Consider the following 26,360-nt stretch of genomic DNA (forward strand, 5'->3'; position numbering starts at 1 on the left):
AACGCCGTCGATATAGACCGTCCCCGTCAATGACTTATTCTTGTTGTGGACGGCGACAGACGGTATTCATTGGCATCATTCGCTTCACTTGACAAGCTACATTCCTCGGAGTATGAAATATCATCCGTATATGTATATACATAATGCATCCAAACGTAAATACGAACGGAATTTTCACCATATGTGGTATGAGAGAGTGCTTTTGCATTCGACGCTCCTTCTTCTCAACTGTGTGGCCACCTGAATCTCACTCACTAAATAACTAGAAAACTTCAACACAAACATATTATATTTAACACTGATACTTTTTGAAAGATGATATTTTTCTTACTTTTTACACCCCTGGCTGGCCAGGTATGTGCATGATAGGATTGACAGGCAATAAAATCACTTTGAGAGACATTAAAAAAAAAAAAAAAAAACATGAAATGTTTGTGTACATTTTTTTTGGGCCTCTCGTCCGCAATGTTGTTCCGATGTGGTGCGATGGTCCACGTTACACACCATCTTGTCATTTTACATCTCTAAAAATGAAAGTAAAGCATGTCGTTTTTTGGAGTAACCTTTCCACAAGTGTTTACAGCTACTAATGTGTGTAACAATGAGATGATAAACATTGAAATATGTTGTAAATGTGTCATCGTCAGATTTAAAAAAAAAAACACATAGGGTGTTTTTGATGCCAACCTGTTTCCCAAATCGATTGCCGTATGTAAATAGGTGAATGGACTTTCAGAAAGCTAAGCGCCATGCTTGCGGTTCTGGGTCTCTTGACAAAAGAGAAAACTCAGTTCCTCGACCTTGATTGGTGTGAACTGAGCACGACATGCCCTGACGTCTCTGAAAAGGGCCCAAATGAGTTTGCGAGCCGCACCACTCGCGAAACCGCCACATACGGTGAGGACGTCAGTAAATCGGTGCCAGGGCCAAAGCCTTCAAAATACTTGACCTCAAACCAAACGTAACTACATTTTATAATCACAGCTTTACCTGTCATCTCATGATCCCTTAAATATTGGTCGTTACAGGCCTGGAGCGTTCAACCCGCAAGATTTAAATACACCAAAATCTAAGGGGTCTTTTCATAGCATTTGACCAAATAGTCCCGACTGTTATTTTGTGTTGGTTTAACAACGCACTCCTGTCTTGCCAGTTATAGCTACAGTATAAAACCTGCTTGATTGTGTGTGTCAAAGCGACATAGCAATTATGGGGGTGAAATATGTTTGAAATTTGAGCACAGATGGACGTGCCTGACACACACACACCAAAGGGCGTGTGTGCTTTTGCGGATGAATGAGTAGTTCTGCATGTGTCTGGGAAGTGTAACTGTGAGTCACTCTCATGGTTCTCCCACTATGAAATTGGCTCCTAAGGCGCTAAATTCCCGGGTGGACACTGGACACACACCATGCATGACTATCTGCGGACACGTATTATGTGTGTGCGTGTGTGTCCTTTTTTTTTTTTTTTTTTTTTTTCATAAGCATAGTTAGCAGCTGTGTTTTGGTTGCGAAACATGGTCATCATTTCCCATTGCTGGGTTTTCTGTAGGATGACATTTATTTATAGCCATTTCCATTTTCTTACGGTACCAAATGCAAAAAGCAGCTTGCAAATCTCATCTGCGCTTGCATGAGAATTAATTGTAAAAAATCTTACTTCTGCACCAAGATGTCAAGAAAGCCTTTCTTAATTCATTCCGCGACTGTTTGAACTCAGGCTTTTTGCTGAATTCCAATCAGGTGTTCGACCTCATCATGGCACAGAAACAGCTTTAACTAAAGTGCAAAATGATTATAACATTGAATATCACACTCACATTGAACCAAGCGTCAATTTATGACAAGTCTCCCGTTGTCCTGTTTTGTTGCTCACCACAAACAGAGCACTCGTGCCAGCAGTGTGGCAGAGTGTCACTGTATGCCGCAGACTCACAAAATTCACTAACTTTCTGCTTATACAGCCCCCCCACCCTCCAAAACCCTCCGCTTGGCACTTTCGTTGCAGAATTGCCTTCCAATTTTTTCCACATTTGCTAAAAATAGTAAGCAGACACCCGGCCAAGCAGCCCTGGTGCCCTTCAGTCGCTTACAGTATGCTGAATATACACACCAATTAGGGGACTATGTTTTTTTTTTCATATTAATACACAGTACACTATAAAACACCATAGTTCTATCTTTATTTACTGTACTGAGTCAAAGGCCATTTGATGCACTGGTTTTGAGGTATTAATTAATTCTGTACAAAGGAGAGAAGGCCTTGAGGGATAACAAACAAACTCGCTGACGTGTTTTAGGTGCTGATGCATACCATGCAGAGACAAATTGGATACATCATATTTTTTTTTCAGTCATTTCATCTCATCTATCGATCGACTTGTTTTGAGACATTTATAATGATGATTGATACTTTTCCTGTTGCTACTATTGAATGCCAGAAGTGGCTCCCTCAACTAACCCAGCTAGCGATCCATTTTCTGGAGCGCCTTAGAGTCACGCGTGAGCTGAAGCTTATCCAAGCTAACTTTGGCCAAGAGTTGGAGTACATAGACGACTCCCTCGACTGGTTGCCAATCCATTGTAGGGCACACATACAAACAACCACTCACACTCACGTTCTCGCCTATAGACAATTGTGAGTCTTCATTTAAATGACCATGCATGGGACGACCATCACGCGGAAAACCCGCAGCTGAAATTTGAACCAAAAACCTCAGAACCGTGAGACAGACGTGCGAGGCCCTTAACCTGACCTATCCGAACCGATCGGTCCGGTAGTTACTACTAAGACCACAAGATGGCGTATGTCAAAAGGATTTGGAGTAATGGAACTATAGTGAATGAGCTTCGTATAAAATATCTGGTGGCTTGAATAGTGCTGTCGGTTTTAGGTAAATAGTTTACAGCAGGACAAATCCATTCTACCTAGAGTGTGTTACACATGCCACTCATTCAACTCTCTGACGGTGAAGTGAAAGTGGGCCCCATCTTGCCGTCATAATGCGGCGGCAGAGCACAGTGCAGCCATTTGTAATTTGTCCTGTTTGATGACACACGAGGTTGGCCAAACCGAAACCCCGCCGTGTGTTTATGCAGCAGCTACCTGGTTTGGAAGAGGACACTGTAAACAGGTAAGAATTCTACAAATAGAATTAGGTCACTTAACAAGATGGTCTTGAGGGGTGGGCAGCCTGTCCCCAGCGTGCGTCAGCACTGACCTTTTTACTGTTTGCTCAAGGGATTTTCATTTTACCTCTTTCTAATTTTCACTTCAGACGCATGAGTGGGAAATTCTTCGTCGCTCCGTTCACAGAGTGATTCCAAATTGGTTTTTTTCTTGCATCGTTATTCGTGCAAACAGTCTGTCACCTGTGTCGCTGAATTGTTTGTTTGTGGATCGAACATATAAATAGATAACAGACATTTGGCAGGATGTATAGGGAAGTTGGAAAAAAAAAGAAAAAACAAATCGTCATCAATTCAGCACAATTTACCTGTTCGAAGGAAGTAGGAAGAAATAAAAAACGTATCTAGTCCTACCCCTTGTTCTTTGAGAATTTGAACGTGTATGATATTAATATAAGAAAACATTCATTTCGTATATCTCAATCTGAAAAGAAAAGGAAAAGAAGTCGACATATAGACCCACTCAAGTATACAAATGCATTTACACTATATATATATATATATATATATATATATTTTCTGAACCACTTTATCCTCGCAAGGGTCGTGGGTCGTGCTGGAGCCTACAACTTTGGGTATGTACAGGGAGACGTAAGCACACACTGGCACCTTTATATCTCACTAAACTCTCATCCTTAAATTAATATTCCGTTACATTACAGCATTTATTCAATTTAAATATATATATTTTTTTTTTGTCAGAACACGTTTCTGAACACAGCAAGTGATTCACACGTCAGGTCAGTTTCAAAATGATTTCACAAACGCCTTTGCTTAATGTTTGTTTTTGTTTTGGATTTTTCTGTAGTTAAATCACAGCAACGCTCTCTAATTCCAAAAGGCTTCTGAATATTGTGGCGCCATCGTTTAACAATTCAGTTTGACAATACCCGATGCAATATTATTTGATTCTTTATTTCCTTGTGATTGTTTTCACAAAGTCACGAGCCAGGCTTCTCATGAATGACTCTCGCAGCGGTCAGTTGCTGAAACTCTCTTGGCAATCATCTTCAGCTGTTGCTTGCCAAAAAAACAAAACAACCGTTCCTGGGAGAGAGTGAGCGGATGCATCAATTTCCAGTAATTTTGTATCCCTTACGAACCCACAGCACCATCTAGTGACATTGCAAATGAGAGCTGCAGTCAGCTCTCATTTGCAATGCCCCTCTCCAGGCTGTTCGACGTGTTTCCCCCCTTTCACACACCTGATTCAAACGATCAGAATCGTTATCAGGCTTCTGCAAAGCTAGCTGATGAGCTGATCATTTGTATCAGGTGTGGGAAACATGTCAAACAGGCCAGATACGTGGTCTCGAGGACCGGGCTTGGGCACCCTTGGTCTATCATTTTTGGTGTAGTCTAATGCAAAGAAAATATCATGCAAACGACCAACGTTTCGACTAGTTAATGAGCACGAAAATCGAAAGGCGAATGACAGCCACAAGACTGCTGATAGATTATTTTGAAAGTGAGTCCTTTGTATGCCACATCCCGACCAAAGCTGCTTCCTGTCCGTTGGGATAGGCTCGAATTTACCTGTGAAAGAAAACGTGCAGTTTGAGAATGACTGACTGATGAGTTTGGTTTTTCCGAATTCACGCAGCACACGCAACAAAATGTGTCATCAGGAGTCATCGGGTCATTTGACCTGACATTGTGTAACATTTTGCTTAAAAAAGTGGACCTTTGCATGAATCCAACGTCACACTGACAGGAAGTCATACCAGAAGAAAAATGACTGCATTTATGATTAGTCTGAAATTAGGATCTATTTGTAGCTGCTGTGCTTTCACAAGCAGCTGCGAAACTTTAACATACTTCCCTGAAATAAGCTCACGTACTTATTTGTACTTGTACTTGTTAGAGTCTTATAAGTGTCCAAAAGTAATCCCTGTTTTTTCTGCCTGACTATTTATCCCAGGTAAACTCTGGAAGGCCGCTGTTCTATTCAAAAGAATTGAATTCCTACTCCCGTTGCTTCTTTCCTTTTGGGCTGCCGATTGTCCTCCGAATCCATCGGCCAGAGTCCAAGGTTTTTATGACCGCTAAGTTGTCTATCCTGTGCTCGGGTGCGTTACCGCCCCAGCCTGAACTTCAACACCTCAGCTCTACCCATAATGCACTGTGGGAAAGGTAACACCCATTTTGTTGACTCGTAGGAAATCCGAGGCAGACGCTCCCAGCTTGAAGAGAAGTGGCAACAAAAGGCAAAGTCGCAAGAAAAGAACATAGTTGGCGGTTAGATTCCCAACCTTTCATGTGAGTGCTGTTTCGAGTTGTCGCCATCTTTGAGCCAGATCCTTCTGTGACTTCTGTTGTTCGTTTTCATGGGAATTCTTTCTCTACCTTTTGGAATTTCACCCAAGGTGAGAGAGCGAGAAGAATGACAGAGAGCGGGGGAGGAGCTGTGGGATTCGCTCCATGTCTGCAGTCAGTTCTGTTCATGTTAAACAAAGTGTCACATGGGGCCACGCTCTTGAGGCACTGGAGGGAAAGGGAGAGAAAACAACAAGGAGAAAGGAGGAGGGAGGAAGGGAAAAAAGACACACTTTGGCCTTTCTTACGTGCGGGAAGACGCATTCAGCCGAGCCTCGAGGAAATTCGATCACGCTTGACCAAAACAACAGCTTGAAGTGTCTTAACTGGGTCATGCGTGGATTGTTTTCTACCTGCTGACTTCTTTAACACAACTCCGTCTGCTCTCCAGGCAACGGCGGGGTCAAGATGCCCACCAACTTCACCGTGGTGCCAGTGAATGATGACGAGGACAACGACAACAAAGCCGCCGCAACTGCAGGTGACAAACCTGTGAGCCTCAACAATATTTTTCGGGATGAAGATAAGGATGATAACTCGGATGGATCCCAGTCAGGTAGGAATGAGAAGCGGGAGAAAACTGCATGAGTGGAAATGTTGGCTTGTGATTACAACCATGTGCTCAGAGAGGTCCGCCTCCCGTTTGCGCTGCGGGTCACGGGGGTTTTCGAGGCTTCCCAAGGCGTTTACACTTCAATGCATCGGTGTGTCATTGAACAGCCCGAGCAAAAGTCTTCAGACACAAACAATCACATGTTGCAGCAGGCATGCGGGCGTGAAATGCGTCACGATTCACCCGCTGGCCATCTCAATGAGCTAACCGCAGCGGTCTCCAACCTTTTCTGTGTCACGGACCCGTGAGACAAGTACATGCCGCATCAATTTTGCATGATCATCAATCTGCATGTGAATGTAGCAGTCCTTTTTGACCGTGCAAGTAGTATAACATCATTTATTTTGCTTCCTGCTAAGAATGCAAAATGTCTGGCTCATCCTGGCACTTGAGCTCACAGATCGCTCTGGTGTAACGCAAATAAATAATGAGGCTCTCAGCATCTGCATTAACGATTAAAACGGTTTGAGTGACAAAGGCAAACCAAATGTAAAAGAGTTAGAGAGAAGTTGGATTTACATGGAGACTTTTTTTTTTGTCAGTCTGATTGAAATCATTCCGAAGAACAAGTAAGCGAAGATGAATTTTCATGAGTTTTCGTCAAAAAGGCATAGTTAGCAATCGTGGTAAAATCATTTAAAAAAAATTCTAGTTGAAAAAAAGAATCCAACTTGATAGATCCAAGGAAAGCACAGTGCAAACCATGAAACTTCACCTCCCCCTCCTCCTACATAACGGGAAACCTGTATAACTATATGGAAACAATAACATAGGTGCGTTTTCCATGACCGTCTCCTTTGGCCAGCATTGTTTCCATCATCTGGCAGCAGGTTGCATTACAATGTACACTCAGCACCTTTCAAAAGTCTTGGGCTGCCGCTAGCTTTGTTATTTATAATGGCTATTTTCCCAGCCGGTATTGTGGCATAACAAAAAAAAACAAAACACACAAAAAAAAAAAAAAAAAAATCAAAGTTGGAAGAGACAAAACTAACTTTGTACTCAATTAGCAGAGAAAGTGAAATCACTAATTCCTAGAATAATCCTGTTGCTTCCTGGTGGACTTCAATTGGAGTCCCCCTTCTAACTAAAAATAAAATGAGGAAAGCAAGACTTACAGAAGGCCTAAAAAAAAAAACAAAAAAACAAAACGCAAGCATGAGGACAGCATGTAAACTCCACACCGTAGTGATCCAAACCTGGAACATGGCACCTTTCGACTGTGAGGAAGATGTGCTCACCACCTGGCCTTGGAATAAATCCGATCCATAAATTAGGATTAGGGAAAAAAAGGTGACTTGAAAAATAGCAACCCCTCCATTCTGCAAAGATGTGGAAAGCAGAGCACGCGGGCTGGAGCTGTGCTTCTGGCAAGCAGCTGCATCCACTGCCTCCTTTCCTTCTTCACGGCTTTCATGAATGTGCGACCGAATGAAGGGCCTTGGTTTCTGCGAGGCCTTTTATGATCAGGAGACAACAGTGTGATCTATTGTGACAACGGACTGGAGCAGACATCTGAGGCTCACGGTCAACAGCCATGCCCACTACAAAGTTTGAGTGTTTGTGTGGCCTCTGGACAGTCTGGATGTTGAGTTCACAGTTGACCAACTGTTCTGTTACAATGTAGAAACATATCGGATACAAAGAGCATTTGTTTACTTGTTTGCGCCTACAGTTGTGTCATTTATTTGCATGTGTTGCATAACACACGTGATTTTGTCTGTGAATCCCTTCAGGGGATGACATTCAAAGGGAGTCACGCCCATTCATCAACTCGGCCCGTGAGGTGGAACAGTATGATGGCAAAAACATGGCCTTGTTTGAGGTAAGGCTTGAAAAACACGTTCGCCAATTCTGTCAGTCAACTAAACTTGCAAATTCATATCGTTCGAACTTGACGTGTGGCACAGAATGACACTGTAAATATTATATTTGAACTTAGCGTTCCGTCGCCGTTTGCGCACCTTGTCATGTCTGCATGTGTGATCCTCTGTGTGTACTGTACATTGACTTTGTCCCATAAGGGCGTTTAACCAGTAAAAATACATAAATAAATACATATTATTCTGTTAAACACGACCGTTTTATTATGTTTCCACCATCACTTTGGTTCCAGATATGTGAGGCAAAGCTCGGGGGGGGGCAAAACCAAAAAAGAGCAAAATGGTTTCTAATTTCCATTTTCTTCTATGCTCCTTTGAAGGAAGAAATGGACAGCAACCCAATGGTGTCATCTCTTCTAAACAAACTCGCCAATTACACCAACCTCACCCAAGGTGTTCGGGAACACGAGGAGGCCGAAGATGGGGTTAGAAGGGTCGCCATCATGGTATGAACTTTTAACTCATTTAATTAATTGATGCCACAATGTAAAAATCTGTTTGCAAAAACCCAATCATTTAGTGTCAAAACGTGTAAATCCGTTTTTTTGTTTTTTTTTTTGTTTTTTTGTTTTTTCACCATTAAAAAATGTGAATAAAAGACTTCGGGCACCTCCTCAGTCAGTATCGAGGCTGTAGGAATTATTTTTTTGGGATGAAAACTCACCGATAGATGGCAGGACTGGCTCTGATCAGATCTTGGTCGCACGCAGTGTGAGTGGGTGTGGATGTGGAGTGCGGTACGGCAATCCGACGGCACGAGGTGAGGTGTGGAAGCAGTGTGGTGTTGAGAACATGGAGAAATACCGGCAGCTAACTCTACAACTTATTACTTTTTCAAAAAAAAAAAAAAGATGACGAAGTCCCTTCGTCATCCTTGGCGAACACAGATATGAGTATTTCCAAGAAACTTACCAATGTTCAACTGCTGTTGCCTAACAATGGTAAAAGGGAGAAATGTTCAAGCTTCCTTTTGGTAGGTTCCATTCTTGTGTAGCTCGAGAACTTTGTAGGACTTGAAAAATGAATCAAAATGGTCAGAAATGGCTGGCACCGGCTCTCCCAGTTTGACAAAAACAGGAATGAGTTGATCAAAGGCGATAATTTGCAATGGAAAAATTGCTTCTTGAGTTGGCCTGGATTGTCAGTTAAGTCACACGGGTCGCTGAGCAAAAACACCTTTCAATTTGTTCATTGAGACTGCCCCCCCCCCAACCCCCTTCAGTAGATTGATTTTGACACACTGCATCACATTCAAAAAGTTGCTTTGAAGATTTGTTCGGTTACTTTCGGGCATGGTCGGATTTGTTTCTAGTATGATGTTATAAGAGAAAAACAGCAGTATGTCTGATCAAATACAAGCCGGCGTCTATGTCAAACAATTCATCCAATGTCCAAAAAGGTTTTGGGGGCATGCTGGAGACACTGCACAAAGAGATTTTTTTTTTTAAATTCAGCAAGCTCATAACGATTACTTTGTAGAGCAGAACGAATCTCTTCATTGGCTTTTTTTTTCCCCGCTAAAGTCTGGGCACCACTTCTTTTTCTTCCGTGAGTTGTATGTGCCGTGTCTAAATGAAAGTTGAGGTAAAACCGGTATGATTGTCAATACACGTTTCTTCTGTTGAGACTCGTGCACAATACCATTCTCATCTTTCGCCGCAAAAGCATCGATTGGAAAATCCGATTCTCCTTCTCTTGGAAGGTATTGCACCATATAATACGTGCGACCAATGACATTTTCTTAAGCGACCTCCGCGCAAATGATCTCAGGCGGCTAGAAGAAGGGTGACAGAACACTGAAAAAGCGCTGCCTTGTGAAGTGGTCTAATGATGCCGTTCTAAATCCCGCCTCCCAAGTCATAGCCTCGCTCTTTCTGTGGTCGTCTTGAGTTCTTGGGCTCGGTACTCAGAAATAGGGCAGAACGATGCAAGCTGGCTGCAGGGAAGGAAGTCAAGAGAGAGCTTAAGCACAAAACGGGAGATGTGGGAGATTTGGAAGTCGACATCAGGGCCCTTGCAGGGTGTTGACGAACAACTGAAAGCCATGGAGAAAGTGCAGAACCGCATTTTTAGGACGACAGAAAAAATGGTACGTACATGTGGCTTTTCATTCAGGAGCCAGACGTGATGGCGCTTTTCACGCAGAGCGGAGCTGTTGCTCTGCCTTATGAGTTGCAACGCAAGGGTTCATGTCCTGATACTGCCCAGTGAGGGAAAAGGACCGCGTTGGACTTGGAGATTCTTTCGGTGCCGTTTTGCACAAGTGACCCCAGTCTCCATAGATTTCTCTTGTATCACGTTGTGTTAATGCAATTCTTAAATTGCACTGCATTATAATAATGCTGATTATTATTCATCGTATGATGATGATTACAATACAATGCAATACATCTTTATTAATCGAGAGCTTTCGCAACAGATGCAGCTGTAACAAAGATGATTATAATTCTTGAATAGCAAGGTTGAGGTACAGTTAGTTCAACAACAGTGTTTGCGGTTTTAATATTTGCCGGATTAAAAATTCTGATGACAAACTAATCTGATGATTCATTGAAAATATGCTTAATATTGGAAGTCACTTTTTGGGTCCTTGAATGCAGACAAGGAGGAGCATATGCATTACGGGCAGAACATTTAACTGTTGTAGGTTGTGTATCGGATGGCGCTTTCAATGAATGGAAATCGTAGCGATGATGTTGATCACTGTCTCATCTTCATCTTCCGATGTCCAAACTGAATGTTTGAAAATAATTGAATCGGAGACATTTGAGAGAGTGAGAGAGAGCTAGCTCGATAGCGAGAGATGGCCGGATGGACGGACGGATGGACGGACGGATGGAGGGAATCCCGACCTTTGCTTGGTCTCACCCGTTTGTCTCTTGCTTCTCAAGGTACCCCAAATGGGAACGTTCATCGGGGTGTACCTGCCCTGCCTGCAGAACATTCTGGGTGTGATCCTTTTCCTGCGTCTCACCTGGATTGTCGGAACGGCGGGAATCCTCGGATCCTTCGCCATTGTGTCCATGTGCTGCATTTGCGTGAGTCACTTCACACTTCATCAAACAACCGGGATGATGGGAGATGTTCAGAAAGTGAGCCGCTCAACAAAGAAAGAATGACGGAATACTTTCACTGATTTTTTTTTTCACATCCAATTGATTTTGGTGCCTGATCAGTCAGGGTTTCGGAGAAGCAACGTTGAATATTTTTGATGTGGTTCGGTTAGATTGAGTATGTCAGCAGCTCGAGGACGCTTGACAGAGGGAGGATTGTTCCTCAACACTCGTGATGTGAGCAATCGGCACTCGTCGCGCTACTCCCCTCCGGGGTTTATGCACTCGGATGCTTTTGCCAAACAATATGATGGGATAAAGAACATGTCGCTATCAGTTTCACAATTGGTGAATGGAAACGAGGCCCAGCACAATCTCACTTAATTAGTGATCATGATCAGAAAGCACTTCTGACCAGAGCCACCCCCTCCCACAACTTGTCCGATGCAATTCCACGAAAACATACACGCACACACACACATCTATATTCACTTACTTTTTCCCACCCGCACTGTGAATGTTTACATGGTGTCATTCCAAAGCTTTCGCATACTTTTTCGAGCATCTGTCGCTCACCTCCATGCAGCCTGATTCCAGGTCAACTCAAGCGGGTTCTTCTTTGCCCCGCAGACGTTGCTCACAGCCATATCCATGAGCGCCATCGCAACAAATGGAGTTGTCCCAGGTAAAATAACTCTCCTAGTTTTCCAGACACAACTTTACAGATGTTGCTGTAGCAGGAAAAATAGTTGGGATGTTTCCTAATATGCTGTCAAATGAATGTCGATACATAATGTCCTGATCTGTCTACAAACAGACCGTTACCGTTGCAATGCAAAACGAAGCCTTTTGAGTTTGCCGAAATCTAACCAGGATAAAGTTTCTCTAAAGCGGGCGGCTCCTACTACATGATCTCCAGATCACTGGGACCCGAGTTTGGCGGAGCGGTCGGTCTCTGTTTCTACCTGGGGACCACCTTTGCCGGATCCTTGTACATACTCGGCACCATCGAGATTCTGCTGGTATGTGGCCACGGTGGTGGTTGCGAGGCAAGACTCGGACGCTTTTCACTCAGACGTGTCCTCCCGCTGACTCTCCCTCGTCAGACCTACATTGTGCCGACAGCAACGGTGTTTGAGGCCAAAAGTATCGAGGAGGAAGGAACGGCCGCCCTCAACAATATGCGTGTCTACGGAACTTGTTGTCTGCTTCTGATGGCGCTGATTGTGTTTGTCGGGGTAAAGTATGTATCCACGGTCACACAAAAGCACCCGGCTACACGGACCTATTCCACTCGATGGTTTTGCCCTCTGGTGCGCAGGTATGTGAACAAACTGGCTTTGGTGTTTTTGGCCTGTGTCATGCTGTCCATCATGGCCACCTATGCAGGAGTCATCAAGACTGCCATTGAACCGCCAGAGTTTACGTGAGTAACCGGCCAAATAAGCGCTTCTTATTTAGCGGCGCGCTTTCCTAAATAGTGGGTGACACGGCGAACGGGGTTTTAAAAGACATGATTTTCAGAGACCGACCGTGAATGCTCTCAGCAGACTTAAGTCACTTCTCAGCAAGCAATCGATATAATCATATAGATTATAGGCAGACAGCGAGCAAATCTTCAAAAAACGTCTTCAAGCTCTCCTACTCGTAGTTTACTGTCAAATCGGTACTTTGAAGACAAGAATGGCCAGACTCTTGGTGTCAAATGACCAAATAGGGTATTTTTTATATTATACATTTTCTGTAACAGTCGAATAAGGGTAGTACAAACCTATATATCTCTTTTTTTAAATAAAGCACAACCATGTTCACACATCATGTGGAAACACCATAGATGGGCCAACGATTAACATAGTCGTCACGGTATGTAACCCAGGGGTGTCAAACTCATTTTTGTCGAAATGGCAGTATAATGTTCACACATCATGTGGAAACACCATAGATGAGCCAACGATTAACATAGTCGTCACAGTATGTAACCCAGGGGTGTCAAACTCATTTTTGTCGCGAGCCACTTTGAAGTTACGTCTTCCCTCGGTGGACCGTTAAGACGGTGAAACCGAATAAATATTTAATCATCACATCGTATTATTACTTGTACACAAAAAAATGATGGCTCACTAGTGTTGAAATAAGTTCAGTATTTGTTCAATTATTACTCGGAGTATAAATGCGGGAACAAAATTATTGCAAAATGTCACCGGTATTTATTACGCATGACAATTTGAGGTTTCCGCAGACTTAAGCAAGGATCATGGAAGTTGACACAGATGATTTGCTTTTGCGGGCCACATAAAATGACGTGGCGGGCCAGATCTGGCCCGGGCCTTGACTTTGACACATGTGATATGACCCTTGAAGCAAACATATGTTTGAACTGAAACGGTGGAGCAAAACATGAAGACAGATTATACAACTCTCACAAGCATGTTTTTTCCGCTAAATATGTCTGCCGATATGGCTGTATTAATTATTTTCCTCATTAACTGGTGGCTTGTGTCGACTGTCTGTCATCTAGTGTGTGTCTTCTGGGGAACCGTTCTCTGAAGAATGACAAGTTTGAAGTGTGCGCCAAGACCGAGACGCTGAACAACCAGACTGTGACCACCGATCTCTGGAAACTTTTCTGTAACAGCGAGCATCTCAACGCCACCTGCGATGACTATTTCAGTCTCAATAACATTACGGAGATCCCGGCTATTCCCGGGCTCTTGAGCGGCGTTTTGAAAGGTGACATTTTTACCGTTCAAACTGTTTGATTCGCGATAGAACTTGGGCGAAAGGTCGATTTCTTCTCTCCTTGCTTTTGTTGGCGACTCAGACAACCTATGGGGTGACTACGGTCCAGCTCATACGGTCATCGAGAAGAAAAACCAGGAATCGGTAGAGGCTCAGGACAGTTCCGGCGATGTCTATAAACCCTACGTCTTCAATGACATGGCCACCTACTTCACACTGCTGGTGGGAATCTACTTCCCCTCAGTTACAGGTGAATACTGTGATATGGCGAGAAAGCCCAGGCCACAGAATGTGTCCCGTTGCTTCAGGTGCCATTAAAACTGAAGGCTTGTGTTTTTGTCTTGTTCGTTGCAGGGATCATGGCTGGCTCTAATCGATCCGGCGATCTAAGAGATGCCCAGAGGTCCATCCCCGTTGGGACCATCATGGCTATTCTCACCACTTCTTTCTTCTGTATCCTTCACGTGCGTCTCATTCAAATGAATACCGCAAAAGGTCAACATTTTAACCCCGAGGACATTAAGTGCGTCTTCAGAAATTATCAGTCACGTGGGATCAGAATTTCTGTTTTCTATCATTCCATTATGAACAGCCGTTCTATTTAGAGGGGACGGAGCGCCTAAGGCGACATGGAACAACTTTGCGTTATCTCTCAGCCTTTGCGAGGGAATTGATTTCTTAGGGGACAGAGCGCCTAAGGTGACATGGAAGGGAACCCTCCCCCCACCATGCCCCCACAAAAACGTTGCAAAAAAAAAAAAAAAACAGAACAACAACTTTGCGTTATCTCTCAGCCTTTGCGAGGGAATTGATTTCTATTTTGTATGTCATGTCCTTTATGTGCCGCGTATCCATTGTATGGTCAAGAATTTCATCTCAATTCCAACATCAGACATCTCATGTGTGCTATTGTTTGGAGCATGTATCGAGGGAGTGGTGCTGAGGGACAAGTGAGTGGTTCTTTATGACCCGTTTCATGTGTCGGACATCGAGATGTTTTTGTCACTGAGCTGGATCCTTACTGACAGCTTCGAATGGTTGACACCTTTGCGCTTTGTGTCGAGGCCCAAAATAACCTTGGCTGTGCCCGTTCCAGGTTTGGGGACTCGGTCAAGAAAAACTTATGACCCGTTTCACGTGTCGGACATCAACGAGATGTTTTCGTCACCGAGCTTTGAACGGTTCACACCTTTGTGCTTTGTGTAGAGGCCCAAAATAACCTTGGCTTTGCCCGTTCCAGGTTTGGGGACTCGGTCAAGAAAAACCCAGTGATTGGAATCCTGGCCTGGCCGTCGCCTTGGGTTATTGTCATCGGATCGTTCTTTTCCTGTTGTGGGGCTGGGCTTCAAAGCCTGACCGGGGCCCCCCGGCTTCTTCAGGCCATCGCTCGGGATGGCATCATCCCATTCTTACAGGTCAGCGCCGTCCGCACCGTCTGCGTCGGCATGACACAGACAAGTTCAGAAGTTTCAAAAGTGGCCGGCAATGAATGCGTCTTGGGAGGTTTGCCGAGGCGCCTGTGTGTGCAGTCTGTGAGTTTTCCTCAGGTACTCGGCTTTCCTCCCGTATTCCAGAAACATGCTTCTGAAGTTCGCCGCAATAAGAATAAGTGTGAATGTGAATGCAAACGTGGAATTGTTTGTTTTGATGCGCCGGGTAATTCATTGGCTGTTGGCCGGTCCGGGGCCACCCCGCCTTTCATCAGCTGTGATGGGCTTGAGCTGACCTGCAAAGAGAAGCAGTTAAGAAAATTGATGGTTGCAAGCTGTCCTCAAGTCAAGACAAACGTCGTTCCGACAGTCCAGGAGTCTCGTTCGAATTCTTTGATGCCCAAGATGAAGACCTCATGAACATTTTCTCTCCTTGTCTTGTCTCTCTTAGATTTTTGGTCATGGCAAAGCCAATGGGGAGCCCACTTGGGCTCTGTTGCTGACAGTCGGGATCTGTGAAATCGGAATCCTCATTGCCTCTTTGGATGCCGTGGCTCCCATTCTCTCCATGTACGTACCGAATGTTGTCAGTCGACTGAGATCTAAACACATGAACCGAATATTGACTCAGATAATCACGTGACGATATTAAATCAATTGCTCAGGCCGAGTGGTTCTTTCTTTTTTCCACCAGCGGCAATTGGCTCTTGCTCCGAAGCTTGAAACCGGTTTCTTAAGGTGGACCCAATTATTTGCAGGGCCAGACACTGGCACCAACTACATTAGGGGACGGGGGGCGGCGTTGTCATGATGATGACGAATGTCGAGGAATGGCTCTCTGGACACTCGGAAGTTGAGCTGTTGTTTCCCCATCGTTTTTTTTTTCTCTTTCCGACATTCTAATACAAGTTGCAAAAATGCTTTTCCTATCTTTTTGCCAGCTCACTTTTTTTCTTCAGACTCAGAGTTGAATTACATGCTGAGAGGTTTATTCCAAATCCATTGGGGCTGTGTTTAGTTACAAAAAAAACATTAGGACTGAACTGTACTGCAGCCATGTATTGACTTCATTGTTCAATTTGAAATTATTCGATGTCTCTTTCTTAACATGTCATCGCATATCCGCAGGTTTTTTCTGATGTGCTATCTGTTTGTAAACCTGGCCTGTGCGGTGCAGACTTTGCTCCGAACCCCCAACTGGAGACCCCGCTTCAAATTCTATCACTGGTGAGGATAGTTCGTTTTTGCTCCCATCCTTGTGCTTCGCAAATGATTACGGTGTCACTCCAAAGTCTGTAATATGGAAACCCAATGTAAATACATGTACTATATTTTTTTCTCTTGCACGTCCTAGGACTTTGTCTTTCTTGGGGATGAGTCTGTGTTTGTCTCTCATGTTTATCTCCTCCTGGTACTACGCCCTGGTTGCCATGGTGATAGCAGGTTGCATCTACAAGTACATCGAATATAGAGGGTGAGTTCTGTTTTTTTTTTTTTTTTTTGGGGGGGGGGGGAATATGGACATTTCGACGAATGTGGAAACAGGAACAGCTATTTATGGAACATGTTTAAATACCACAAAAATAGTACATCTTATTGGTCCTGCAGTGCAACAATCATGTTACGACATTTAAACGCCTCAAAGGACTAACTGCAGTCACAACACATGCTCATGCCACATTTTTCTCAAGGCACCAACATCGATACTTCAAATTGTGCACAGGGCAGAGAAGGAGTGGGGAGATGGTCTCCGAGGTTTGTCTTTAAATGCAGCACGATACGCTCTAATCCATCTTGAGGAAGCACCACCACACACCAAAAACTGGAGGTGAGTTCTGTGTATTGTGGAGACGGGCCTTGCACTTGCTTCCCAAACCTTCAGTAGGAACAAACCCGACTTAATCCATCGTTTAATCACACTACAGTCACATGGTAGTGATAGGAATCACCACTCTACAATTTGGGTTTTGTCATGCCCTCAGGCCGCAGCTATTAGTGTTGTGCAAGCTGGACTCACGCCTGGCGGTGAAACATCCACGCCTCCTGTCTTTCACGACACAGCTCAAAGCAGGCAAAGGCTTGACCATCGTCTGTTCCGTACTGGAGGGAACCTACATGACGCGAGGGGCTGATGCCAAGACCGGAGAGCAGGTTTGACTCTTTGTTCGGTTATCGTTGACCCATTGACAGGTTCAAGAGGGAACCGGCACACAGATCCTGCGGATTCTCAGGCATGCGGTGATGCACAACTCCGACTAATGAATGCATGTCGACAAAACAGAAGAGTTGGTTCTGGTTCACTCACACCTTGGCATCAAGGATCGCACAGTTGTCATTCCTATTCATATCAGGCCGCCTGTTGTTGTTGTCTGTCTGCCATGCTCCATCTCAAAAGGCAACTCAAGCAAATGTTTTTTTTTTTTTTTGTTTTTTTTTACTACCAGGAAAACGAACACCTTTCCCCTCATGAATAACCAATTGGTCTTCATTGTTGTATAAGCAACATTTTTGACTTGAATTTAAACTGTACAGAGCAGCAAACTCATTCTTTCTTTCGAAACATCAGTGAGATTTGGGGCCTTGAGACGAAATAACGTCAGAACCACAGTAGCGGTTTTGCCAGCTAAAACCGCACATTCGAGTTCACCTAGTTTGTTAAAAACTGATCGGCAGGAGGAGCAACTGCTTCAAACTGTTGGTCTCAAAGTGTGCAGCCATTTTCGCCTGTTAACTGCCTTTGAAAAATAATCCGGCAGCTCTTACCAGCCTACGTGGGGTAAGCGATTAGCGGCTAGCTGTTAGCCACTAGCTGGTAATGCTAGCGGCAGTCTACTGTCATGCATAGCCTGAACAGTTGTTGCTCTGGGTGGCTTGCCTTAACTTCCCGACGCTGCACATTAAATAAAAGGGTACTTGAGTCAAAAAAAAAAAAATCCTTCTCCTCCTACATAGTGCTACAAAGACAGTGTTGTCACTGATCGTGACTGTGTTTTGGGTCGAGTCTTTGATGTTGTCAGTTGCTATGGTTCTTTATTTTTAATCGGGCACGGCCTGATATCGCTCAATAATTATGCTCGAGGGGCTGAGGGAGTTTGTTAGAACGTCAAGCTTTTTTCCATGCCTTCTGCATCCAGCCCCACTCTCGGTTGTTACTTTGTATAGTTGCATAGAAAGACTGTTTTTCCCCTTCCGCGCCCAGTCCGCTTCTGGCTCCAAATTCCGTCCCTCGCGTCACGATCCCTTCTGACCAGTCATGGACCCATTTCCATTTCTAACCCGCAGAACCTGAAAGCTGCCATGACGGCGGAACGGACCAAGGGTTTCTCCCACGTCGTCGTGTCTTCCAATCTGCGCGATGGTTTCTCCCTGCTCATCCAGTCAGCGGGACTGGGCGGGATGAAGCACAATGCCGTTTTGATGGCTTGGCCAGCAGGCTGGAAACAGGCTCGAGACTCCTCCTCGAGGAGGAACTTTATAGGTGAGCGTCACAGGCTCAAACGTCACAAGGTTTCTTTTCTGCTCAATCGTTTCAACTCTAAACTTACCTTGAACTGCAGAGACTGTGAGAGAGACAACGGAGGCCCATCAGGCTCTGCTTGTTGCCAAGAACATTGACCGCTTTCCGGGGAACCAGGAGCGGCTGAAGGAAGGTACAATCGATGTCTGGTGGATTGTCCATGACGGCGGCCTGCTCATGCTGCTCCCGTTTTTGATCAGCCAACACAAGGTTTGCACCTTTTCATCAGGTCACTTTGCCCGATGACGATCTCTAACTTGAGATAAAATGCACGGCGTTGTTTGTTTGGTGTGCAATATTAGTCAACCTGTTATTATTATATTTACCATTACCGGTATGTATTTTTCACTGTGATTGGCTGGCTTTTTTTTTTTTTTTTTTTTTTTTTAATAATATGAAACTGCTGTCGTTCAAGCACATTTCAAACTGTGGCACAAGTCCATGGACCCAATCTTTCTACTAGTATCTTGACACTAGTATGATGACGTCATGGTATAACGTTGTTGCAAACTGAAAGTAACCAGAATGTTTCTTCTAAAGGTGTGGAGGAAGTGTAAAATGCGCATCTTCACGGTGGCACAGATGGATGACAATTCAATCCAGATGAAGAAAGATCTCCAGATGTTCCTGTACCATTTACGTCTGGATGCAGTGGTGGAGGTGGTCGAGATGGTGAGCAAGTGCACGGTAGCTATCTCGAAGCGTCTGCCGACGTTAAAACATGTTTACCGCCCTAGCACGACAGCGACATCTCGGCTTTCACCTATGAGAAGACGCTGGTGATGGAGCAGAGATCTCAAATGCTCAAACAAATGCAGTTATCCCGCACAGAACGGGAGAGAGAGGTACTGTGCAAAGATCAACATTAAAAAAATGTCTTGAAATAGCTCAAGAAAATTGCTCCATGCTCACAATTTTTTATTTTTTATTTTGCTAGGCTCAACTGATCCATGATCGTAATACAGCGTCTCATTCCACAAAAGAAGCCAAAGCGTCAGCCGACAAACCGGAACACGTCCACATGACCTGGACCAAAGACAAACTCATTAATGAGAGAAATAAACACCGGGAAGGAATGGGTGTCAAAGACATGTTTAACATGAAACCGTAAGTACGTTTGGCGTGAAACACTTGGAACGTGTCAAACTCTTTGCATTCAACATTTGGATTCAATTGTTTAGAATTGCACCTCCAAACCTCAATGGAAGCATCTTACTATCTATCTGACCGTTGCCAGAGAACACTAAACGGCATTAACGTTGTCTTTTTCTCCGCCCTTTAGTGAGTGGGAGAATCTGTAAGTGGTTTTGGATTTCATTTTGCTTACTTGGCATGAGCATGACCCTCTGTGTATGCGTGTGCATGATAATCACCCTGTCCCAAGTGCATGATGAAGACTGTTGTCGATTTGTGCTCGATACACTCACAGGCCAGCACGCTCAATACTTGCGCACGGCTTCATTTAAATCCGAAATTCAACGTTGAAAATAACGAGATTACAAATAAGTGAAGTGGAAAACGCGTATTATTTAGCCCTGCGGTTGGCCCGGCCCAGTGTAACCCGCCAAGTGGCAGGGCCTGCGGGTCAACCGCGACCGCGCTGAAGACGAGCGCGACAGAAATGTCGACGGCTGGATGATACCGCAGCATATTTCGTCAAGTGATGATGTGAGAGGTATGAGTTTAAAACTGTGGTTGTCGCTGGTAACTGCGCAGAGAGACCAATAATACACTTGACATGAAACCAACGGCGATTATGAACCAACATCTGTATCCCAAACAAGAGCCATGACACTTGGGTTGGGGGGGAGGTGCTCCTTTACAAGAGTAAAAAAAAGCAGACGGGAGATTTGGAGACTTGGCTTCAACCCTCTGAGATGTCAACTAGATCCAAAATAAGCTCTACGGGGCACAAAGTGACAGAGCGCGACTAATCAGGGTTTCGGGGGAAAAAAAAACATGACGTCAAAATGAGGCCTTTTGATAAGATGAGCTGCAGTGTGATAAGAAAGTACGTAGCACGTTTACAGAGAGCACTCACAAGTGATTTCCGTACGTCTAGAATACTCGTCATATCCAAAATACAGAAAAAGCGACAGGAAAAAAACCCTAATCCAGCAAATGGCAATCCCTTAAGTAAAAGCAATCCCGTTTTGCCAAAACATCCTAACAACCCAACGCTGCAAACCAAAGCGACACTGACCAACGTATCCTTCCAATCCCTCCGACATGATTCATTCACTGCCATTGTTGTTATTTGCATGAATGTCCAAAACGTTTGCTGTGAGGGGATTTGGCTACTTTACTTCTTGGGTAGAATAGAAGGCTCTCCCGACATTGTCACGTGTGCTCTCATGTTGCTCTTGTTGATTTTGTCTAGCAACCAGTCCAACGTGAGAAGGATGCACACGGCTGTGAAACTGAATGAGGTGGTGGCGAAGAAATCGCAGGATTCACAGCTGGTATTGCTTAACATGCCAGGCCCGCCAAAGAACAAAAAAGGGGATGAGAACTGTATCCTTTTTCGCTACGTTCATCTTTTTGTTTGCTACATTCATATATTTTTGGACCGTGGTTGTTCTTTGCATTTTTTTAACATGACGCCTTGCGTCGCTCAATTGTCAAACCAAAATACGATCGCACATACCTCGAGGTAGTATCGTCGTCAACCCTACAGTGATGACTCCCCCCAAAGCCCAACAATATTAATCATATCTGTTGTTTGATTTAAAACAATAAATTCATTTATTAAAAAAGAAAAAATCGTTTGATTCAAAAACAAGAACCAGACACACAGGAGCTATTTCTTTGATTTATAAATAATGCTATTCCACCCCAATACTGTAGGCGGCGATAATGCACATCACAGATCACTGTGCACAGAAACCAAGCTCTTTTTCAACGCAGTTCTTGATGTGATGTTTCACGGCCCCGCTCGACCTTGAAGCAATGGTGAAAAGTCATATTGAGTTGACATTTATCCTCAAGATGAATCGGTTTCGACCAAACGTCGTCTGGTGCTGCTCATTTGAGAAACCGCATGAAAATGTGGATGCGCAGCCGTGGTTATGACATATAACTGGACAGATATCATCATTTGTGCTTGCAGTTTTGGGCAAGCTGACATCATTCTTGTCTCCCTTCATTGTACAGTATAAGCAAGAGTCAATGTTCTTGTTGTCAAATTCATGCATTTAGTGTCGGCTTCCAAAACACACATTTTATGTTAAACACGACAATTTTTCACAGAGAGAATGTTTCCCACCCTGAAGAATGCGCTGGCTTGCGCATCGTCGTGTTGTGTACTGTGGCGTTCCTTAAGAGACTGCGCGCAAGATATGGAATTTCTAGAAGTGCTCATGGAAGGACTGGATCGCGTCTTATTGGTTCGTGGAGGTGGCCGGGAGGTCATCACCATCTACTCCTAGTGCCAAGCTGTTCTGAACTGGAAGGAGCACCGTGGAGGACAGTGACAAGTTTGGGGACAAACAAGTCCACAGGTTCAATGTTGGACATGGACATCGCGAGTCTCATCCGTGTCAGAGACTGTGGAAATGACAAAATCGGACTAAGTCAGGTCAGTGCATCACCTCAAGGCCCCGTTCTGCAGATGTTGTTGAGCCATCGATACTGTGAACCAGGGGGTGTCCAAGCCAACCGACCTCCCACGATCGACCCATGACCGCACTTGCGATCTACGGGCGCACGCCACACATGCACTGATAAGCGACGGCCATAACGGCCCCCGAACCCGAGCGAAACAGAAAAATCAAGGAGATACAAGAGTGGGTGAAAAGGAAATCGCTGCCGACCTTGGTCCAGACCTGACACGGAGGCACGGGATGCACTTTTGCCGCATCTTCCGTGCCATAGGAACATCACTATCGTAGCTCGCGTGCACCATTTGAACATGCCTGGAGCTTCAGACCGCCACTCTTTGCCAGTGCCATCGTTAAGTTGTACATGAAACAAACTTTGAATGAAAATAATAATGACAAAAAAGAGATATCGCAAGCTCCAATTGCAGACTGCTCACCCCCAACAATTTCCGGTGAGGATGCTTTGAGTCCAGTGTGCACTAACACATAAAGAAGTAATATTAATAACACACACACAAACACACAAATCCCCCCCACCCACATACACACACACGCCACTCGCGATCGACTGGTTGGGCACCCTTGCTGTAAATTATAAGATTACAAATTCAAACTTCAATTCACATAATTTATGATTTTTACATGTCACTTGTTGTCTATTTGATGAGTTATTTTGTTGCCAACAAGAAATCAACATGGCGAAATCCTTTCTTGAAAGTACCGACTGTGCAATTTGGGATGTGTGGTTTCATTTGAGTCATGTCACTGTCCTGAAAGGTAAAGATGAGGTTTGAGGGAAACGACAGCAGTAAAGGTTGCTCACACGTTTTCAAACCCTTTCCCAACCGCAGTATATTTTGCGTGTTTAAATGGCATCACGCAAAAGTAGCATAACGGCCAAACTCATCTTTTGCCTTCGAGAGGCATTTTTGTAACATCTGCATTGGCCGACGGCGAGGTATTTCCTGCAAAAATCTGATCTTGACAAAGAAGTGTGCCGAACTTCTGTTGGTAGTGAGAAAGATCCTTTTGAAAAGTAGAAATTTATGTCTGTGTAAAACCTTGTCCGCCGTGCAACTTTGGAAGTTGTGATTTTATTTTGAGTGTTTGATATGGACGGATTTTGAATGGCCACGCAATTTGCGCGACTTGGTACGCTCCCATTTATCGTCTTGTGGATTCATGAAGTGTGCCAATCAGAATTAGTCAAATGTTAGTCTATATTGTTTGAAAATAGCTTGTTTTAAAGCATTTATTTGTACAACTTCTCCTCGGAATGCAGCTTGTCTCGAGCGCTTACAAATGGCTTGGATCCAGATAAGCAAAAATGTTCATTCCTTTGACATTGTCCTTGTGCCTTTTACTGCCAGGTGCTTTTCAACCAACAACAACAACAAGGCTTAAATCACGTATCTTACTGCAGATGTCAATCAATTGAATATTCTGGTTGAAAGTGTTTGAATATGTGCATAAAGTCTTTCTGTTGAGGACAAATTAACAATAAATGGAAACCTCAATCATGAACCCCCTGAGGACTGGATTCTGGATTCACATTTCTCATTTTCCCCAAAAACCAAACAGTCGAGCAATCTCTACCGGTTCCCGCGACCAACTTGTGCCTGTTGCCCAACGTGACCCCGCTCTCAACAGTGAAGTCTTGGTGTTCCCTGGAAAATGCGAAAGGAACTTCACGGCCCCGTTTGTTGACGTCAGCCACTCGTGCCATCCTCATGATGTGTGTTTCTTACCATTTGGGCAGAAATACACGGTGGAGGTCAATTTGGGAGGCTCTGGCAGCGTTCCTCATCTTTCACAAAAGCGGCAGATACTGTGATTGTCCTGCCGCCGGGTTGTTTCCCTCCCCCGGCAACTCTCTTGCACTGGCCTAATTGGTGGTGTCTCATCGACGCTCTGCTCGGAGACCTCGCAAAGCTATTCTTGATGCAAACTGGAATGAAAAGCTGCACGAGTTGCAGGTATGTCTCAGGCTACCACGAGTGGCTGCAAAATTGCCAAAACTAGCCGAGAATTTACCAGGGAGCATAAGTCGACATGCTAGGCCAGGGGCGCCCAATACGGCAATCGTAATTCTAATCCTTTACACCAGATTCTTGGATCAAATATTTCGGGGTGCTACAGACAAGTCTATGGGTCCAACAAAGACAGGGTTAAAGGGTACTGTTTGTGGCTTTTGTTTGGGGAATGGGGTGTATTTTGCTGCTGCGGGTGGGGGTGTCGGGCCACTTGGGATAATAGGAGTCTTGCTGATCCAACTTGACCAGTACCAAAGTGAGTACGTAGCCTCTGAGCGAGCATGGTTTGTAGCTGAGCATGTTCATGCCTGGTAGGAACCTCTTACGCATGACAACCTTCAATCGGTCCCTGCGTTGGACAAAAGGCAGGAAACGGCTCAACAGGAAGTGTACAGTACATACAAAGGAAATGAATAGAAATAATGGTTGGACATTGTTAGGGCAACAAGATGCCTGGGTTAGAACGGCGATTCCCCTTCCTGTTTCTTTGATGCACGTTGTCGTCGTATTGGCTAAATCGGGAGCTTCTTGGTTGTTGTCACTTTCTAACCTTCTTGGATGTGTCCCTGCCAAATATTGTCCTCTCGTACCTCACAAGCCCAAGCGAGCCCCATTTCCAAAAATCAATTATTTCCCCAAATCACCCGTTGTCTGTTCACTGACAGTTGGCTGTCCATGAATGGTTTTTGTGTTTGTGCCACACACACGAGTTTGCTGCGTCAGCATGTGCAGAACACAAAAACGTATGTGGCAGTAGTCGTGTGAAAGTGTTATTAAATTAATCGGGATCTATCTGCACCTTTCTTGTTCTCTCTCGCTCAATCCAGAGTATATTTGCTCCCACATTAAACTGAGCATATGTGAACACGCACACATGCACACAAACACAAAGTTCAACGTTCATACTAAGTCCGTGCCGAGTCCATGCATATTTCATGCATCAGTGCAATGTTAGTCTTGCAATAAACTGTCATTTTGCAATCAAAGTGCCCTTTTTGTGTTGTTTGTGATTAGTTAGTAGGAACCCATTCTTCAGATCGGGTTTGCATAACCTTTTTGACCGAAGATCGCCTTGTGAAGCACCTGACATCTTGCGATCGGGTGTGCAACCATGTACACGCATACCCAAAGTGTCTGTAAATTGTGCAATGAAAACGCCTGCCTTTTGCGAAACCTCTCAAATGCATTGCGGTGGCATCTTGTTTCACCGGGTACGTATCCTACAACTGCACATTGTGATCTTCCTTTCAGGTAATGACTTACAACGGTCTCTTACGGAGTACTTTTCGTCGTCAGTGGTTGTTGATGCCGAGGGAAAGGGAAATATGCCCCGGCATACCAATGTGGAGGTGGTGTCTTTGTGTTGATTGTTGTGAAGCGTGTGATGCTTTGGCTAAGTAGCGTTTTCCTTGAGGGAGACTGTTTATCTGACAGCTGCATCTCGGCGAAGAGCTCAAGAGGTCAAACAAAAGTGGCGTGCCCGGTGAGGGAATGTTTTCCACAAAGAGGAAGAGAGCCAGAGGATGAGGAAGCGGGGGGCACGTTTGATTTTCTTCAGGGCCCATTATCATTCCTGCCCCTGCTAATAATGGGCTGTTCACATCACAGCATGAGCATGGGCATTCTCAGAGCGACGCCCTCTGAACCCGTTGAGCCCTTTGGCTTCCTCTGGCACAAAGGCATGTTCATCGGGAATTAGACACATTTTGGGTTTTTTTTTTAAAGTCACGTAGAGTTTGATTGCGTTTGGATCCGCCTGAGCAATGAATTATTTTGTGAGTTGCCTTAAAGTGACAGTGTGTAGAAATTTTTGACTTTTCAATGTTCATTCATTTCAAAATCCAATGTTTTAATAATATGCTATATATATATATATATATATATATATATATATATATCATACATGGCAATTTTCCGCGGATCCGCGGAAATCCGGGGCGTGGCCTGGACGGGGGCGTGGTTACTTACAAAAGTGGCACTAAACAT

The 26,360-nt window shown here is 44.4% G+C and overlaps 1 protein-coding gene across 2 annotated transcripts; it reads left to right on the forward strand.

Annotated features, from left to right (window-relative positions):
- The first annotated feature begins 2,869 nt into the window (after window positions 1–2,869).
- On the forward strand, window positions 2,870–23,873 carry LOC109515515 (solute carrier family 12 member 7-like). 2 transcript variants are annotated; one of them, XM_019869360.1, is made up of 29 exons: window positions 2,874–3,136; window positions 5,113–5,223; window positions 5,351–5,450; window positions 5,899–6,063; window positions 7,857–7,945; window positions 8,324–8,449; window positions 10,895–11,041; window positions 11,687–11,741; window positions 11,948–12,078; window positions 12,163–12,299; window positions 12,378–12,482; window positions 13,575–13,786; window positions 13,878–14,045; window positions 14,150–14,248; window positions 14,688–14,745; window positions 15,036–15,210; window positions 15,677–15,795; window positions 16,354–16,452; window positions 16,580–16,699; window positions 16,949–17,053; window positions 17,208–17,376; window positions 18,508–18,703; window positions 18,783–18,952; window positions 19,283–19,414; window positions 19,480–19,587; window positions 19,680–19,849; window positions 20,025–20,039; window positions 21,123–21,256; window positions 22,079–23,873. In XM_019869360.1, the coding sequence occupies exons 4-29, from the start codon at window positions 5,916–5,918 to the stop codon at window positions 22,168–22,170; spliced, it is 3,279 nt and encodes a 1,092-aa protein (XP_019724919.1). In that variant the 5' UTR covers window positions 2,874–3,136; window positions 5,113–5,223; window positions 5,351–5,450; window positions 5,899–5,915; the 3' UTR covers window positions 22,171–23,873. The 2 variants fall into 2 exon arrangements, with proteins under 2 accessions (XP_019724920.1, XP_019724919.1); XM_019869361.1 differs by lacking the exon at window positions 20,025–20,039 and having other exon boundaries at window positions 2,870–3,136.
- Window positions 23,874–26,360: the final 2,487 nt, after the last annotated feature.

This window comes from Hippocampus comes, unplaced genomic scaffold (genome assembly GCF_001891065.2).
Source record: "Hippocampus comes isolate QL1 unplaced genomic scaffold, H_comes_QL1_v1.1 scaffold117, whole genome shotgun sequence".
Classification (NCBI taxonomy): Eukaryota; Metazoa; Chordata; class Actinopteri; order Syngnathiformes; family Syngnathidae; genus Hippocampus; species Hippocampus comes.